The 17,522-nt window shown below is 36.6% G+C and overlaps 6 protein-coding genes across 7 annotated transcripts; all 6 read left to right on the plus strand.

Moving 5' to 3' along the window:
- On the plus strand, window positions 2,210-4,420 carry LOC104784660 (transcription factor ABA-INDUCIBLE bHLH-TYPE-like). The gene has a single exon (XM_010509704.2). It carries the CDS (start codon window positions 2,623-2,625, stop codon window positions 4,321-4,323), a length of 1,701 nt encoding a protein of 566 aa, XP_010508006.1. The 5' UTR covers window positions 2,210-2,622; the 3' UTR covers window positions 4,324-4,420.
- Window positions 5,066-5,690, plus strand: LOC104784662 (succinate dehydrogenase subunit 4, mitochondrial-like). Its single transcript, XM_019245604.1, has one exon. It carries the CDS (start codon window positions 5,148-5,150, stop codon window positions 5,610-5,612), a length of 465 nt encoding a protein of 154 aa, XP_019101149.1. The 5' UTR covers window positions 5,066-5,147; the 3' UTR covers window positions 5,613-5,690.
- Window positions 6,029-6,836, plus strand: LOC104784661 (succinate dehydrogenase subunit 4, mitochondrial-like). The gene has a single exon (XM_010509705.2). It carries the CDS (start codon window positions 6,111-6,113, stop codon window positions 6,573-6,575), a length of 465 nt encoding a protein of 154 aa, XP_010508007.1. The 5' UTR covers window positions 6,029-6,110; the 3' UTR covers window positions 6,576-6,836.
- Window positions 7,806-10,277, plus strand: LOC104784663 (phosphatidylinositol 4-kinase gamma 4-like). 2 transcript variants are annotated; one of them, XM_010509707.2, is made up of 3 exons: window positions 7,806-7,970; window positions 8,131-9,607; window positions 9,705-10,277. In XM_010509707.2, exons 2-3 carry the CDS (start codon window positions 8,273-8,275, stop codon window positions 10,092-10,094), a joined length of 1,725 nt encoding a protein of 574 aa, XP_010508009.1. In that variant the 5' UTR covers window positions 7,806-7,970; window positions 8,131-8,272; the 3' UTR covers window positions 10,095-10,277. The 2 variants fall into 2 exon arrangements, with proteins under 2 accessions (XP_010508009.1, XP_019101148.1); XM_019245603.1 differs by having other exon boundaries at window positions 7,811-9,607.
- LOC104784664 (putative RING-H2 finger protein ATL21A) lies at window positions 11,245-12,873 on the plus strand. The gene is made up of 2 exons (XM_010509709.1): window positions 11,245-11,992; window positions 12,448-12,873. The coding sequence occupies exons 1-2, from the start codon at window positions 11,299-11,301 to the stop codon at window positions 12,867-12,869; spliced, it is 1,116 nt and encodes a 371-aa protein (XP_010508011.1). The 5' UTR covers window positions 11,245-11,298; the 3' UTR covers window positions 12,870-12,873.
- Window positions 15,864-17,443, plus strand: LOC104788738 (putative RING-H2 finger protein ATL21A). The gene is made up of 2 exons (XM_010514520.1): window positions 15,864-16,560; window positions 17,025-17,443. Exons 1-2 carry the CDS (start codon window positions 15,864-15,866, stop codon window positions 17,441-17,443), a joined length of 1,116 nt encoding a protein of 371 aa, XP_010512822.1.

Consider the following 17,522-nt stretch of genomic DNA (forward strand, 5'->3'; position numbering starts at 1 on the left):
GAGTACAACTGATAAGATGTTTAAAATATCTTTCTACACTTCTCTCATTTACGGCGAAAATGGAATAGACGCGTTTTTTGGTTAGAATTGAGAAAAGGAAATGCGAATTTGAGAGGACAAAAGAAGTGAAACACGACAAATCATTTTTACATTTTGTAGAAAGAAAGAAAAAAAGGGGCAATGTGAGAGACAGGAGAAGTTATTGTCTGCAATAAAGACCACCGTAGTCACGAGTGTCTGTGTCTCTCTACAAATGACCCCACGTTTCTCCTTTCCTCATTCGCTCTTTGCCATACGTTTCAATGTTAGTGAGCCCTACTCTCCAACTCTTATCCCATAGTATTTTTTAACTTTATTTTTAGTTCGTAACGTTCAATTATATGCATATCTCGTTATGTATAATAATACGAATAAATTTCAAGATCATGAGCGTCTGGTCTTAATTAACAAGCCTACGCAAAAACATATGTAGTTACACACTTACACAGTTGATTAAAATAGATGGATGAGATAAGAGTTAGTTTGATCGATAAGAGAAGACAATGGAATCTCTAAGTTGGTGCGACTTCCAAATTACTCAAAGAGACACCAATCATGGCGTTATCATCATCTTAATTAATCTATAAAAATAAAAATAAAAGGGGTCAAATTTTGCATGTCACGTCACCTTGTACATTGTACATCATACATCACATATTTTAATCCAGCTTCTCTATAGATATATGATGATAATTTCAGAATTATTATCACAAAACGATTGATTGACTTGAATTTTCTAATCCACATACAAACATGCATGTTGTGTAAACGTTTGCCTATTTTGGACTTTCGTTTTGGTATCGCGGTATTATTGGTTTCTACGCTGCCAAGTTGTCGTTACTAGCTCGTACGAATGAAAGATATATTATGGACAATTAATGGAATATGTTGGATAAATTGGAGCTATGCCAAAGCTTGCCTGGATTGCAAGCAAGATCCGGTGTGACAAGCCATCATCACACATAGCATCGAAAATAATCTTGTGAAGACATAAATATGAAATTTGGTAGAAACTCTAGACGAATAACTAGAAAATTGATGATGTTAAACTACTTTTAATTAGTATACTGTATGAGAATCTTCCTATGAAATTAAAACGTGGTGAGACGTACGTATATATCTCGTATTTATACGTAACCACCCGTGATTAAAACTCATGCAATATTAAATCTTAAAACACAGGCTATAAATAATAATCATGTAAACAATACAGAAGTTTTTTTAAAATAAATCGAAATTAATTAAGGGAAGAAGAAAACAAAAAGAAAATTACAAACACATGAGGATAGAAAAAAAAGTAGGTTAGAGTCATCACATGTGCTCTCTCTCACAGAAACGAGACTCCTTTTGTTGAACGTTACTGTTGGGCATGAGATTCACGCATATCCTATGCGGACAAATATATATATTTTCTTTCCCAATTTTTTATAAATAGAAACGTACTATTTTTATACATATATTGAAAATTTATTGAGTGTTGTTGATAAGAATAAATAAACCTATAGTCCTATTAAATGGACCCACGTTAATAACGATGTCTGAATTCTGAAATAACAAACACACCCCACCAGACAATTCAGACAATATTTTCTTGTTTCTTTATGCATGTGAGTTACTTTTATTGGTTTGTGAAAAATAAAACAAACAAATTAATTTAGTACAATTTAGTACACAGAATAAAATTTAATAATATTTTGGCCATGTGATCTTTTACTTTCTTTTAAGCTCATCCTACTCCATGTATATTGAATCTCATCTCATGTAGTTACATACACACGTGTGTATATAAAACACTATTAACGCACTCGCTAATCACGTTGTTTCACTAAATACACATATCGTCACCGTTAATTATTGACTTAACTTTACGAATTAATTGGATTGGGAGACAAATTCAAAGACAAAACGAGATTTAGTGATTAAACGGATCAGTAAAGAAGATAAATGAAAAGAGATTCGGAGAGAAACAATCAAAGTAAGTGATCATAAAATCAGGAAACAGAGTATATAAATTACAGATTAATCGGGTTTCTAATTCTAAAACCTTGGATAAACTCAACTCAACTCAACCATGGTTAACTTGAAATAACCCAAAGTCATTAACGTGCTCATAAGTAACCATGGTTTGGGTTTTTATTTAAAAGAGCTTTCTCATCAGTCTTGTCTCCTTCTCTCATTCTCTCTCTCTCTTTCTCTCTAACTGTATCTTCTACAACCTCTTTGTTTTCATACTCTCTATTCTTTTGTCTGTATGACTTTTCTAGTTTCAAAGCTCATTCAATTGTTCTCTTTGTTGTAAAAATCAAACCTTTTTGGAATCATTCTCCCGGCGAGAGTTTTCTTAACCGGCACAAGCTTCTGTCGAGCGTGATTCATCACTGGTGGGTGTTCTTCAAATTGTTCAAAGTTCCAACCTTTTTTAGAATTTGGTCATTTGAATCTGAAGCTGGAGAGACTCGAGTTTATATGGTTTCAAGCTTTATTGAGTCTATCTGTAGAAGAAAGGTTTGGTTTTCTCCGACTAAGTTGTTTGAGGTTACAGAGATTTTTCTGGTTTTGGGTTTGGTGAGATAAATTAAAAAGATGAGTATGAGTGATTTGGGTTGGGATGATGAAGAGAAATCGATGGTTAGTGCCGTTTTAGGGCATTTAGCTTCTGATTTTCTTAGAGCAAACTCAAATTCGAATCAGAATCTGTTTTTAGTTATGGGAGCTGACGATAGTTTGAATAAGAAGCTCTCTAGTCTCGTAGATTGGCCAAACTCTGAGAATTTCAGCTGGAACTACGCTATCTTCTGGCAGCAGACCATGTCTAGATCCGGACAACATGTCTTAGGTTGGGGAGATAGGTGTTGTCGTGAGCCTAACGAGGAAGAGGAATCAAAAGCTCTTAGGTCTTATCATTTTAACTACATGGGATTAGATGAAGAGACATGGCAAGATATGAGGAAGAGAGTGTTACAGAAGCTTCATAGGGTTTTTGGTGGATCTGATGAAGACAATTATGCTTTGAGCTTAGAGAAAGTTACTGCTACTGAGATTTTCTTCTTAGCTTCTATGTATTTCTTTTTTAACCACGGTGAAGGTGGTCCTGGGAGGTGTTATGCTTCAGGGAAACATGTTTGGTTATCTGATGCGGTTAACTCGGAGTCTGATTACTGTTTCAGGTCTTTTATGGCGAAATCTTCTGGAATCAGAACGATTGTTATGGTTCCTACTGATGCTGGTGTTCTTGAGCTTGGTTCTGTTTGGTCTTTGCCTGAAAACATTGGTTTGGTTAAGTCTGTTCAAGCTTTGTTTATGAGGAGAGTTACGCAGCCTTTGATGGTGACTTCAAACACGAGTGGAGGGATTCACAGGCTCTTCGGGCAGGATTTGAATAACTCAGACCATGTAGCTCACGCGTATCCTAAGAAGCTCGATGTGAGAAGAAACTTGGATGAGAGGTTCACACCTCAAAGTTGGGATGGCTATAATAATAACAAAGGTCCAACATGTGGTGGTTACACAACTCAGAGAGAAGATGTGAAAGTGCAAGAGAATCTGAATCTGGTTTTAGATAATAGCAATTACAAGACGCAGATTGAATTAGCGGCATCATCCATAGGGGCTTCTTCGAATCCATCTACAAACACTCAACTAGAAATATCAGATTCTTGTACTGCGAAAAGACCAGGGAGCTTATTAGCAGCATCAGGATTAGGAGCAGGAACAGTTTCAGTTGTTGATGAGAAGAGACCAAGAAAGCGAGGAAGAAAGCCTGCAAACGGAAGAGAAGAGCCATTGAACCATGTGGAAGCTGAGAGGCAGAGACGCGAGAAGCTTAACCAAAGATTCTACGCTTTACGGTCAGTTGTTCCAAACATATCCAAAATGGACAAAGCTTCTCTACTTGGAGATGCGATTTCTTACATCAAAGAGCTTCAAGAGAAAGTAAACATCATGGAAGCTGAAAGAGTAAGAACAGAGAGCACAGTTGAAAGTACTCCCGAAGTTGACGTTCAAGCGGTAAATGAAGAGGTTGTTGTAAGAGTGATCTCACCGTTGGATTCACATCCAGCTTCAAGAATTATACAAGCAATGAGAAACTCAGAGGTTAGTGTATTGGAATCTAAGTTATCGTTAGCTGAAGACACAATGTTTCACACTTTTGTGGTTAAGTCTAACAACGTCTCGGATCCATTGACGAAAGAGAAGCTTATAGCAGCGGTTTGCCCGCCGGAAACGAGCTCGACGCAGCAGCCATTACCGTCTTCTAGTTCACAGGTTTCTGTTGATTTCTAGCTAGGTATCACATGATGGTGATCAAAAGCTTCATTGTTTCAGTATAGGTAACTTCCAGGTTCAACTAGAGAAATAGATAACATACTTTTCTTTTTCATTTCTGTTCTCTTTCTTAGAATGAAAGGAATCCAGTTTTAGTATATTCCACTAACGTTATAATACCTAGTATGTCGATCATATTAATTCACATATATTTGTATCTTGGGAAATAATTTTCCTACTTAAGAAAATGAAATAAAGTATGAAAAAGATAGTATATGACTTTTTTCTTTCTTTGTGATCCATGTGTTAAATATGTTGATTTTCTTATATTCTCATCAAACAAATCACAATTTAATGGATTAAAACGGACTTAGAATCAATTTTTAATGTGATTTTTCTTTTTGGCATCAAACATACTAATTTTAGAGCAAAATACTCAAGAACATCTAAATATATTTGCAGCAAGCTTCAAAATATTTAGTGATTTTGTTATTTTTGTCTCCCAATGAAGCAAGAGTTATAACCTAACAAGTTAATATAATCCAATCAATGTTATATAGTTCACATAAACTTGTATATCGTTAATATAATGATTATAATCCAATCAAAATGTCACATTGCATCCCACATTATTTTGTTAATTCATCAAAAATTATATTTTCGTTTTGTTTTTGTTTTTGGGCTTTCTAGTAGATCTACAAAGCCCATGCTAGAGCCCAACTTCAAAAACGTCTCTTCTCCTCTACGAAGCTTCAACTCTGATTCATTTTCACTTAGGGTTTGTTTCTCCGATCAGATCCAATTTCAATTCCTTATCCAGCCAAATTCTCTCCTCCGTCGCGATGTCTCTCCGCCGCACCATCCTCGATCTCCACCGTCAAACCCACAAAGCCGCTCTCTCAAAGTCGTTACCTTTCTCCATGAGCCAAATCTCCTCCGCGTCCGCCACCACCGCCGCCGTGAGAAACCCACTGGGAATGGGAAGAGACATCTCTTCAATCCCCTTTGCCCTAGCCCAGAAACTCAAACCGGATTCAACCAATCTCGTCACCGATCGTTCGATTTCTTCTTCAATCCGACAATCTGATCTCAACAACGCAGCTAAATTCTCGCGTCTCTCGTCTTCACGAGGTTACACTAACGCATCTTTCTTGCCAAAAATTCATTTGCTGTATCATATCAACGAAGGTATGGAAGAGATTTTGGCGGATTACGTTCATCAAGAGATGACTAGGCACTTGATGGTGATCTCTTTGGGTTTGTTCCAGTTCATCGTTATCAAAGATATTTTCGTGTTTCTTTTCTGAAACAAGTTAACATCTTTTGGGAATCTAAAGATGTTTTATGAATAAGAACATGATGCAATATTGCATCTTTTTTTATATCTTCTGTGTGTGTTGGTTGAGTTTCTGGTTTGGTGTATTTGGATTCAGCTTGTAAAGGCTTANTTTGTTATTTTTGTCTCCCAATGAAGCAAGAGTTATAACCTAACAAGTTAATATAATCCAATCAATGTTATATAGTTCACATAAACTTGTATATCGTTAATATAATGATTATAATCCAATCAAAATGTCACATTGCATCCCACATTATTTTGTTAATTCATCAAAAATTATATTTTCGTTTTGTTTTTGTTTTTGGGCTTTCTAGTAGATCTACAAAGCCCATGCTAGAGCCCAACTTCAAAAACGTCTCTTCTCCTCTACGAAGCTTCAACTCTGATTCATTTTCACTTAGGGTTTGTTTCTCCGATCAGATCCAATTTCAATTCCTTATCCAGCCAAATTCTCTCCTCCGTCGCGATGTCTCTCCGCCGCACCATCCTCGATCTCCACCGTCAAACCCACAAAGCCGCTCTCTCAAAGTCGTTACCTTTCTCCATGAGCCAAATCTCCTCCGCGTCCGCCACCACCGCCGCCGTGAGAAACCCACTGGGAATGGGAAGAGACATCTCTTCAATCCCCTTTGCCCTAGCCCAGAAACTCAAACCGGATTCAACCAATCTCGTCACCGATCGTTCGATTTCTTCTTCAATCCGACAATCTGATCTCAACAACGCAGCTAAATTCTCGCGTCTCTCGTCTTCACGAGGTTACACTAACGCATCTTTCTTGCCAAAAATTCATTTGCTGTATCATATCAACGAAGGTATGGAAGAGATTTTGGCGGATTACGTTCATCAAGAGATGACTAGGCACTTGATGGTGATCTCTTTGGGTTTGTTCCAGTTCATCGTTATCAAAGATATTTTCGTGTTTCTTTTCTGAAACAAGTTAACATCTTTTGGGAATCTAAAGATGTTTTATGAATAAGAACATGATGCAATATTGCATCTTTTTTTATATCTTCTGTGTGTGTTGGTTGAGTTTCTGGTTTGGTGTATTTGGATTCAGCTTGTAAAGGCTTAAGTGGAATTCTAAGTCTGTTTCAATAACTTTTCTCTTTAGTAAAAGAGTCAGGAGTGTTCTTCCTGATGGTTGAGACTCTGTTAAGCTTTTGATTGAATAACGAGAACTTCTATCAGCTCTCTTTCTTTTTTCGTAGTTTCATCAATTTGTTATCTCAGTTGAGTGTGATTAATCACTTAGTTTGTATATTGATTCCGATTGCTTCGTTTTGGAACCTAGCTTTATTGTAATCGTATAGCTCTTACGAGTGAGTTGTGTAGTATAGAAAGTTGTGTGAAATTCTCCGAATGGATTGTTTGAAAGTTATGAGAACAATTTGTGTGATTTTGGAATTGGTGTGTGATCTTTGGAGTTATATAAAGGCAATGGCGTCTTTTAAGAAGTCAGAAACAGAGAATTAGGAAAGCTATCAAATTGAGTCTTGTACTCGGATCTTCATGAACCTGGTAAAGATGAAACTTTTTAATGTACATGGTCAAATTACAACTTCCATACGGTTACAGTTGTACGTACTGGTTCAGTGACTCCAAATAATACAACTCGGAAGCTATCAAATGGTGTGTCTAACATGTTCATGAGCCTGGTAAGATGCAACTGTACCTAATATATTCATGTTCACGTTCCACATAGTTGAAACGTTGAATAGAACAGAGATCTGAAACGAGTCGAGGAAGAATATTAAAGGCCCAACGTTTAGGCCCATACACGATTACGATTACGAATGTACCGGTTCAGTGACTCCAACTCTCTAATTCTTATCTAAAACCTCCTCAAACCGGAAACGGTTAAATAATAAATAACCCCAAAGTCTCTCTGGCTTGGTTTCCACTCCAAGGTGAAAAAAAAAATGGAAAAATGTGATCACCTGACCGTCACTAGAAGCTGGTAGATAAATACGGATTAGTATAAAAATAAAAACGAAACTGGTTGGGCGTACACCGTTTCGTCGACAATAAACAAGTACATTAAAAAAAATAAAAAGAATAATCAATTCAATAGACGACGCGTCATCGACGCATTCGAGGTAACGACACGTGTCCCTTCCTTCCTGCCTACTTTCCTTTTGCCTTTGTTTTGAAAAATCTCCCGTCTCTATTGACCCATTGGTTTCGCGAGCTGTGAATGCTTTATACGCCATTGATTTGAACCCTAACTCTCTCTCTCTATCTCTCTCTTGATTTTTTACTATTCTTGGATCAATCCTTTATAGCTCCACGCTTTGTCCGACCTTACCCCTTTGGTTCTTTCCTTCTGGTAAGAATCCGCTCTCTTTGATTTTTTTCTTTTTTTTGATATTTCTTTCTTTCTGTATATGGTACGTCGTCATCGAAATCAGATTTGCCACCGATTCTTGAAAAATTCGCCTGCAGCGATCGATCCCTGATCTGTTTAGCTTTGATCTACTCTTTTATAGGATTTGTTGTTTGTTTCTGGAAGAAGACGCGATGGATTTGGGATTTTAGGGCTTTTTTTTTGCGGTTGCTTGTGTATATATTATAAACAAGCCGGTTTGTTTTTTTTTTCCGTAAACAAAAGTTCTTTAGATTTCTCCAAAGATGTCATCAGCTGGTGTTGCGTTAAGTCCGGTTCGTAACGAACCTTCGATTATGCCTCTGGTTCGTGCGAACTCTTGTGTTGATTCCTTTCCAGACGACACCATTATGATCTACCTCACACTCCCCGGATCCGTTATACCAATGCGAGTGCTCGAGTCTGATTCTATCGAGTCTGTTAAGCTTCGGATTCAGTCTTACCGCGGGTTTGTTGTGAGGAACCAGAAGCTAGTTTTCGGGGGACGAGAACTAGCTAGAAGCAATTCTAATATGCGTGATTACGGTGTTAGTGAAGGCAACATACTTCACTTGGTTCTTAAGCTCTCTGATCTTCAGGTTCTTGATGTTAAGACTACTTGTGGGAAACACTGTAGGTTCCATGTTGAGAGAGGGAGGAACATTGGTTATGTCAAGAAGCAGATTTCTAAAAAACGTGGTGGTGACTTTGTTGATCCTGATGAACAGGAGTTGCTTTACGAAGGTGAGAAGTTGGAGGATCAGAGTCTTATTAATGATATTTGTAGAAACGATGACTCTGTTTTGCATCTTCTTGTCCGGAGATCTGCTAAAGTTCGAGCTAAGCCTGTCGAGAAGAACTTTGAGTTGTCTATTGTTGCCCCCCCACAAGCTAGTAGTGATAATAATAACAAGGGTTGTGAAGCTGACTGCGTTGTCCCACCTAAAAAGCTATCTTTGGAGCCGGTGATTATCAACTCCAAGGCTCAAGTACCTCTGGTGGTTCAAGATATGGTTAAGTCTGCTTCTGATGGATTAAATAGTGGGAATCCTCCTGTCAGGTCAAGAGAAGGCACGGGAGGTGCTTATTTCATGCAGGGTCCATCGGGAAACAAATTTGTTGGTGTATTTAAGCCTATCGATGAGGAACCAATGGCTGAAAACAATCCTCAGGGTTTACCACTTTCGCCAAGCGGTGAAGGTTTGAAGAAAGGAACAAAGGTTGGTGAAGGTGCATTGAGGGAAGTCGCTGCTTATATTTTGGATCATCCCAAAAGTGGGAACCGATCTATGTCTGGTGAAGAGATAGGTTTTGCTGGTGTACCTCCCACAACTATGATTGAATGTCTTCATCCCGGGTTTAACCATCCCAAAGGAGTCAAAACCAAGATTGGGTCACTTCAGATGTTTACAGAGAATGATGGCAGCTGTGAAGATATGGGTCCGCTTTCATTTCCAGTTGAGGAAGTTCATAAGATTTCTGTGCTGGATATCAGACTGGCCAACGCAGACAGACATGGTGGGAACATTCTGATGACTAAGGATGAAAATGGAAAGATCGTTTTGGTTCCTATAGATCATGGATACTGCTTGCCTGAAAGCGTAAGTGCTCTTACTCTTTTTTCTCTTACTTTCTTAGATTTTGTTTTGCTTATATTGAGATTGTCAAGATGAAACTAACTTTTGTATCTTGCAACAGTTTGAAGATTGCACGCTCGAGTGGCTATATTGGCCACAAGCCCGGAAACCATACTCTGTGGAGACTCAAGATTACATTAGATCACTGGACGCAGAGGAAGATATCGATCTACTGAAGTTCTATGGATGGAAAATGCCTGTGGAGACGGCTAGAACGCTCAGAATCTCAACGATGCTTCTGAAGAAAGGAGTGGAAAGAGGACTAACAGCATTTGAGATTGGGACCATAATGTGCAGAGAAACACTGACTAAGAAGTCTCTAGTGGAGGAAATGGTAGAGGAAGCTCAAGAAGCGGTGCTTCCAGGGACGAGCGAAGCTGCATTCCTCGAAGCTCTATCCGATGTGATGGATTACCATCTCGATGAGGTGGTTAGCTCTCAGGAACACTAAAGGTTGTTCTTGTTTGTCTAAAAGAACTCTGGTATATACTCTTGGTTTGCTTTTTTTATAAACCTGTTGGCTTTTGTATTTTTTCTTTATGACATCATATCTGTCATTCTTTGGACATGTTCAAGTTGTTGGTTCATTTCACTCTGACATATTTCCTTGATGACAATTTAAGTGTTTACAATAGTTTTTTTTGTTTTGTTTTTTTTTTTGTAACATTTTTCTTTTTTCTACACTAAATATATACGTCCTGTGAATAATCTAAGCAATGAATGAGGTCAAATCTACTGTGAAACTCCAAAATTGTCACTAAAGTCGATCCTTGAACTCTTTATTCAAACCTCAAAAACTCTTACAGGAACATCAAAAGACAAATCGATGAGAAAAAGTCAAATAGAGTGAAGCACAAAGATGAGCAGAATCATCAATTCGCAATTAGAGTAATTCTTTAGGCAAAAACGCCTAAAGAAGAAAACATAATCTGTGTTGGACCAATACTTGCGTCTTTACAGGGATTCTTCTATTAAAATGCTAAATAGCATCATCATTCTATTCTGAGATTGTTTATATCATCAGGACAATCAACTATCCTCATTGGAAGCGTTTCTGCATATATCATCATCATCTACTATGAATCAACGTATAAGAAGATCTTTCGGTACAGTGAAATCTGAGCTTTACTTAATCATTTTTCTTCTGTTTTCATTTCTTTTCTCTCTATTCATTCTTGTCATCGGTTTTTTTTTGCTTTGAATGCTTTTTTTGGTACATCTTTCTTATAATACTTGTTTTCTTTTTTTGACGATAGTTATTTTAGGTACTATATAAAGAATTACTATAGATTTTTGAATGGCCTTGTTCTCTCTTGCAAAGGACTGTAAATCCTTATGTCACAAGTTGAATTAAATTTAAAGTGTGTGCTAAGGGTTCTCATGATTTGAATAATAACAAAGTGTTTAGTCTTCCGTTAACATGTCTCCATTCAACTTCTTCAAATTGTATCTTGATGAGCATTATCTGTTAAAGAGAACAAGTACGACCTTTCCATAGATCCATCAGACTACAATATTATAATATTCCTCATCTAACCAACAAAATAAATATTGTTATTTTTTATTAAGAAGAGATAGATCTCTCAAGTCTTAGCTATTTATATTCAGTGTAATCATAAGTCTTCATGTCCCTCCCTTAGTACCAAAACCACAATATGACTTTCTCAAAACAACTCTTTCTTTACCTCTTTTGCATCGTCCCTCTTCTACATGCTTCACACCCAAAACAATGCTCTTCTTCCTCATGCGGTCGTGACGATGTTCATGTCCGTTTCCCTTTTTGGTTACTCTCGAGACAGCCTGAGTTATGTGGCCACGCCGGATTTAATCTCCAATGCACAATCAGTCCCAAGACAGCTCTTAAGCTCCCTAATTCCGGAACATTTCTTGTCCGAGAGATTGACTATATAAGGCAGCAGATTCGTCTCTATGACCCCGAAAATTGCCTAGTAAGAAAGCTTTTGACCTTTGACATATCGGGATCTCCTTTCTCTGCTCTCTACCTTGTCAACTACACGTTCTTGAGCTGTCCTAATGAGGTTGCAAAGTCGTCCGGGTTTGACTCCATCACATGTCTAAGCAATTCAACGACCTCGTTCTTAGCTACAACTAGTTTGGATCTCGCAAAGTCTATGCTGCCTTCTTGTCAGATCGTCAAGACATTAGCTATTCCGGTTTCTCGGCCGGTTGTTGTCGAGAAATCAAGATTCTCGACTGATCTCAAGAATCAAGACCTTTGGTTGAAATGGGACTTTCCAAGTTGTAGCGATTGTGAGAAGGATTACTTGAGATGTGGATTCATAAGTAATACCTCTCTCCAAGTGAAATGCTTCCCTTTTGAAAAATCAGGTACTAATAATTACTCACAATTCTTTCTCTTCTTAGTTCGTATAGTTAACTCCATTGAATAATAATGAATGAATAAATAAGTTGCTCTAGTGGATTTGGATATCTATAAATTGGGGTTTTCAAATAATTATCCACTCATTAAACAACTAGGAAAAAAAATCTATTTAGGCATTACATTTGACATTGAGCCGTTGACTATTGAGTAATTAATTGCTTAATTACAGTTTTCAAAAGATCAAATCCAATCTTTTCATGTTACACGCTAGAATGTCGTACTCCGTATATAAAACCATATAATACGAATATAAAAACAATAATGCGCAACATGACGAGTTGATTACTAAATTTTTACTTGTTTCATGGTTGCGAATTATCACAAGTTTTAGTTGACGAGAAAGGAAAAAAATAATAGGTACATGTTGGCTTGATTAAATTGACCTTTGGAAACTTTGCAGGTAACAATACGGGACTACATGTGCTTAAAATTATAATCCTGAGCGTAATTGGACCGGTCACGATCTTTGCTACTTGTATTGCAATCGGAGTATGCACCTCCGAAAGATTCGCTTCCCGGAGACAACGCAACGTGGCGGTCGCTGCCCTGCAGCCAAATGAGGTTATAGTAACGACGGGTCTTGACGAGTCTGTAATAGAATCATATAAGAAAATGGAATTAGGAGAGAGTAGAAGATTACCGGGAACTAATGATATTGTTTGTCCCATTTGTTTATCGGAGTATGCTAGCAAAGAGACCGTGCGATGCATACCGGAATGTGATCATTGCTTCCACATTGAATGTATAGATGCGTGGCTTAAGATTCATGGTTCGTGTCCTCTTTGTCGGAATTCGCCTTCTCCGGTGCGTGAAGCTGTCTGAATTGTTATATATGATTTATATATATAGAAGAATTTATATTTGTAAACATATAGCAATATTTACATTTTGTAGAAGAAATTTATTTTTAACTTTTGAGGTTGTAATGGATGTAGTAGCGATTAATTACGTTTGTTTACAATTGACTTTATATTTTTAGAGTTAAATTTGTTTACTCAACTAGTTATAATTATTCTGTATCTTGTTTCAACTTATGTTTTATGTAATGGATGTCATCTTAATCGTTGTATTCTTTATTGATATATAGAGGCAAAAAGCGATCATCATCATCAGCTTCTGGTTATTCTTTAGATCTTGACATTTGTTGTTCCAAGCCAGTTCCGACGATGTACATTGGATCTTGAAATCCATCCAAATTTCAAAGCTCTCTCGTATGTACTAACATCAAAGAAGACAAGACACTAAGACAGTGTTGTGGTTTGAATAAATAACGATATTTTTGTCAATACCTTAAGCTCCATAAACTAGTGTTGAATTTGGAACCATCACAATATATGTATTGGAAGACACATTTTTTTCTTGGTATACAAACAAACCTGATAAAAAAAAAATTGAAAACCATGTAGAAAATAAAGAAACAAATAATGATATTGACAAAAGAAGTTACTTATTATTCTTTCTTAGCCGTGCTTCTGATATTAATAAAGCATAGAGTCCGTCTTTATGGCGTCAGGCAATTTAGTTTAGTTCTGTTCTGTCTCACCTTTTTGATATAAATTTTGATTGTGAGTATGGACACGACTGTTGTAAACGGTAATCGGTAAAAAAAGTGACCGTTGTAATTATTATTCTTTTGGGAGTCCATTGTCTTATTATAAAAAGGGAAGAAAAAAAAGAAAAGACAAAAATCAAACTCCTCGAAAAAAGGAAACAATCAAATCAAACCTAAAAAATTTCCTTTAATGTTATTTTGAAAAAGCTCAACCCTTTACTTATTTTCTTCTTCTTTATTATCAGAATTCTCTGTTCTTCTATTCTTCTCCGAGAATTCTCTTTCTCCCAGCTGATGCAGTTCTCTTCTCGATACCGATACGATCAATTGCTGTCGTCGATAATGATGATCTCTGCAACAAAAAGAACTTGTCATTCGCAAGGTTTGATCTCCATCCTCTGTTTTTGAGTCGATCCGAAACTTCGTCTCTTCCCCTAATTAAGTAAGTATATATATTTCACCGCAGGGCAAAACTAGAAGGGGATGATAGGAAAGCGAATAAGCTAAGAAGAAGGTTCCATCATTCCACTCTCGCTCGCCTGAGGAGAATCTGACTGTTTTTTTTGTCAACAATTGCGACACTTTCACCAACACAACGGTGCAGACGAGGCTCGCATCTGGGATACTTGCTTCAACAGTCCAACAATGTATTATTTTCTTCTCTTTTTCTCTTTTTATTTTTAATATTCTTTCTTCCTTTTAAAAAATAAATAATATGTTTTCTACTGAAAAAACTATATTTTTGAAAAATAAGTTTGAATTAATTATTTTAATCTCATAAAAGCTTTTAAAGTAACAAAATGTTTTTAAAATATTCAAATAACTTTTAAGTGTTAAATTTCAAAACGTCGATTGCAAACCAAGCTTAAGCATCTAGTCCGGAGGATTTCCTTTGTTCCGTCAGTTTGGTGTTATAAGTTCAACATGTTTTCACGTAATATAAATTTGACATTTAAGAGTTATTTGATTTTTTTTTTTTACAAAACAATGTTTTTGATCGAAAATTTGAATTAAACAATATGTTTTTAAAATATTCAAATAATTTTTAAGTGTTAAATTTTAAAACGTTGATTACAAACCGATCTTAGGCATCCAGTTCGAAGGATTTCCTTTGGTCCGTCAGTTTGGTGTCATAAGTTCAACATGTTTTCACGTAATATAAATTTGACACTTAAGAATTATTTGATTTTTTTCTTTTGCAAAATAATCTTTTAAATAAATGTTTTTAAAATTCTTTTTTTTTTACGCTTGTTTAATTGAAAATAATGATTATTATGTATTTTAATTGTTGAAGCTTTGTTTTGTATTGTAAAAACAATTAAACAAAAATATGCATTACAAAGAAAAACATTATATATGCATAGAAAAAGGTGACTCGAGAGGATATTAATAAATTTGATCCAAGGTTTTTATGTCATCCATCCACTGGTCTATAAAACTTAAACTTTAAGTCATTAAAATAAAAAGGGTTGTATTCCAAACGAAAGAAATCAAGTTTCTGATTGGGGCCATCTACTCTGTTTCTAAGTTGCTCTCGACCAATTTCTCTACAGACTGGGACCAAAACCTGCATCTTCTAGTAGACGCATCATTGGGGCCATCTACTCTGTTTCTACTTCGCTATGCTTTCCAGGCCTCGGTTTATTCACTCTGGCAAGAGAGAAATCGACGTCGCCATGGAGAGTCACCAATCTCCTCTGCTCAGCTCATCAAAAACCTCGACAGACAGGTCAGGAACAGGCTGCTCTCACTTCAAACGGGAGGAAAGCTCACAGGTTGTATGGAGAAGTGGCTAGGTTCTCGTTAAAGACACCATTTTATAAACTCAAACTCTAGTTTATTCGCAACAAAACATTTAACTTCATGCTGCACTTGATGTAAAAACTACTTTTTTTGGAATAAATTTTACATTTTATTCAAAAAAAAAAACAAACGAAAGAAATCTAGGAAATAAGAACTTGCATGTCTGCAAGATACGTATATATGTGTTAGTTACCTATAAAAGTCTCTGCTTAAAGAAAAAGTGGAGATAAGTCCCATAGAAAACAATTCTACGAGATAAGTCGTCTATAATACCACCATTACTTAGACAGAACTATTTCGTTTGCAAACTTATTTTAGTTATCTTATAATAAGCCTGTTGTATGGTTTTTAGTAATCTTAATTAATAAAAGGTATATACTCTTTTAATCTTAACTAATACGAATATTTAAGTGTTAATAGAAATTAAGTCTACATGTCCCTCCCTTCATACCAAAACCACTATGACTTTCTCAAAACCATTCTTCCTTTACCTCCTCTTCCTCTTTCCTCTCCTACACGTTTCACACCCAAAACAATGCCCTCCTTCCTCATGTGGCCGCGACGATGTCCATGTCCGTTTCCCTTTCTGGTTACTCTCAGAACAGGCTGAGTTCTGTGGCTATGCGGGATTCAATCTCCACTGCACAGTTAGTCCCAGCAGGACAGCTCTCAAGCTTCCTAATTCCGGAACATTTCTTGTCCGGAAGATCGACTATTTAAGTCAGCATATACGTCTCTATGACCCTGAAAATTGTTTGGCAAGAAAGCTTTTGACCTTTGACATTTCAGGATCTCAATTCTCTGTTCTCTACCTTGTCAGCTACACGTTCTTGAGCTGCCCTAATGAGGTTGCAAAGTCATCAGGGTTTCACTCCATCCCATGTCTAGGCAATTCAACGACCTCTTTCTTGGCTACAACTAGTTTGGATCTCGCGAAATCTATGCTGCCTTCTTGTCAGATCGCAAAGACAGTAGCTATTCCGGTTTCTCGGCCGATTGTTGCTCAGAAACCAAGATTCTCGACTGATGTCAACGATCAAGACCTTTGGCTAAAATGGGATTCTCCAAGTTGTAACGTTTGTGAGATGAAGTATTTGAGATGTGGTTTCATAAGCAATGCTTCTCTTGAAGTCAAATGCTTCTCTTTTGAAAAATCCGGTACGAATTACTCTGATTCTTTCTCTTTTCATACGAAGAATAAATTGTCTCTGTGAAAAACTTCAAATCGAAGGAATCTTTGATTTTTGGGGGTTTTGAAATAATTATCTACTCATTAAACAAACTAGAAATAAAAAATTAATAATCGAGTAGGCATCATTACGACCGAGCCATTGACTATATATATGATTGCAGTAGATCAAAAATTGAATCATAACATGTCACACGCTAGAATGTCGTAGTCCGTATATAGAAACTTTATTATTATAAAAGAAAATAGTACGTTAACCATGACATGTAGCCTACTACTAAATTTGTATTTGATCACTTTGAAAAATAACTTGATTTTTATTGATAAACCAGTTCATACGAAAAGCATGTTTAATTTTCCTAATAAATGATTTCACCTTATTATGAAAAATAATCTAAATTAAACTGAGTCTATAAAATATTTTAATTTGCAGGTCCTTTAGGCAATGTTTATGTAAGCGTGTCCATAAGCGTAGCAATCACCCTCTTTGCTATTTTTATTGCTATCCGGATATACAAATCCCATAGGTTCGGTTTCCGAGGACAAGGGCATTCAGCTATTACAGGCGCAACCGTAACGCATCAACCAAGAGAGGTTATTATGGCCACGAGGGGTCTTGACCAATCGACAATAGAAACATACACGAAAATAGAGTTGGGAGAAAGTAGAAGGCTTCCGGGAAATAATGGAATTGTATGTCCGATTTGTTTATCAGAGTATGCGAGCAGAGAGAGCATACGGTCCATACCGGAATGTGAGCATTGCTTCCACGTGGAATGTATTGATGCGTGGCTCAAGATTCATGGTTCATGCCCTCTTTGTAGGAATTCATGTGCGTCAAGGAGATGCTAAAATATGTCAAACGTTGTAAAGATATGTTGTGTCATGGAACCGACATAAACTCGATACTCATTTTCTTTTTTTTTTTTTT

This window comes from Camelina sativa, chromosome 5, assembly GCF_000633955.1.
Source record: "Camelina sativa cultivar DH55 chromosome 5, Cs, whole genome shotgun sequence".
NCBI lineage: Eukaryota > Viridiplantae > Streptophyta > Magnoliopsida > Brassicales > Brassicaceae > Camelina > Camelina sativa.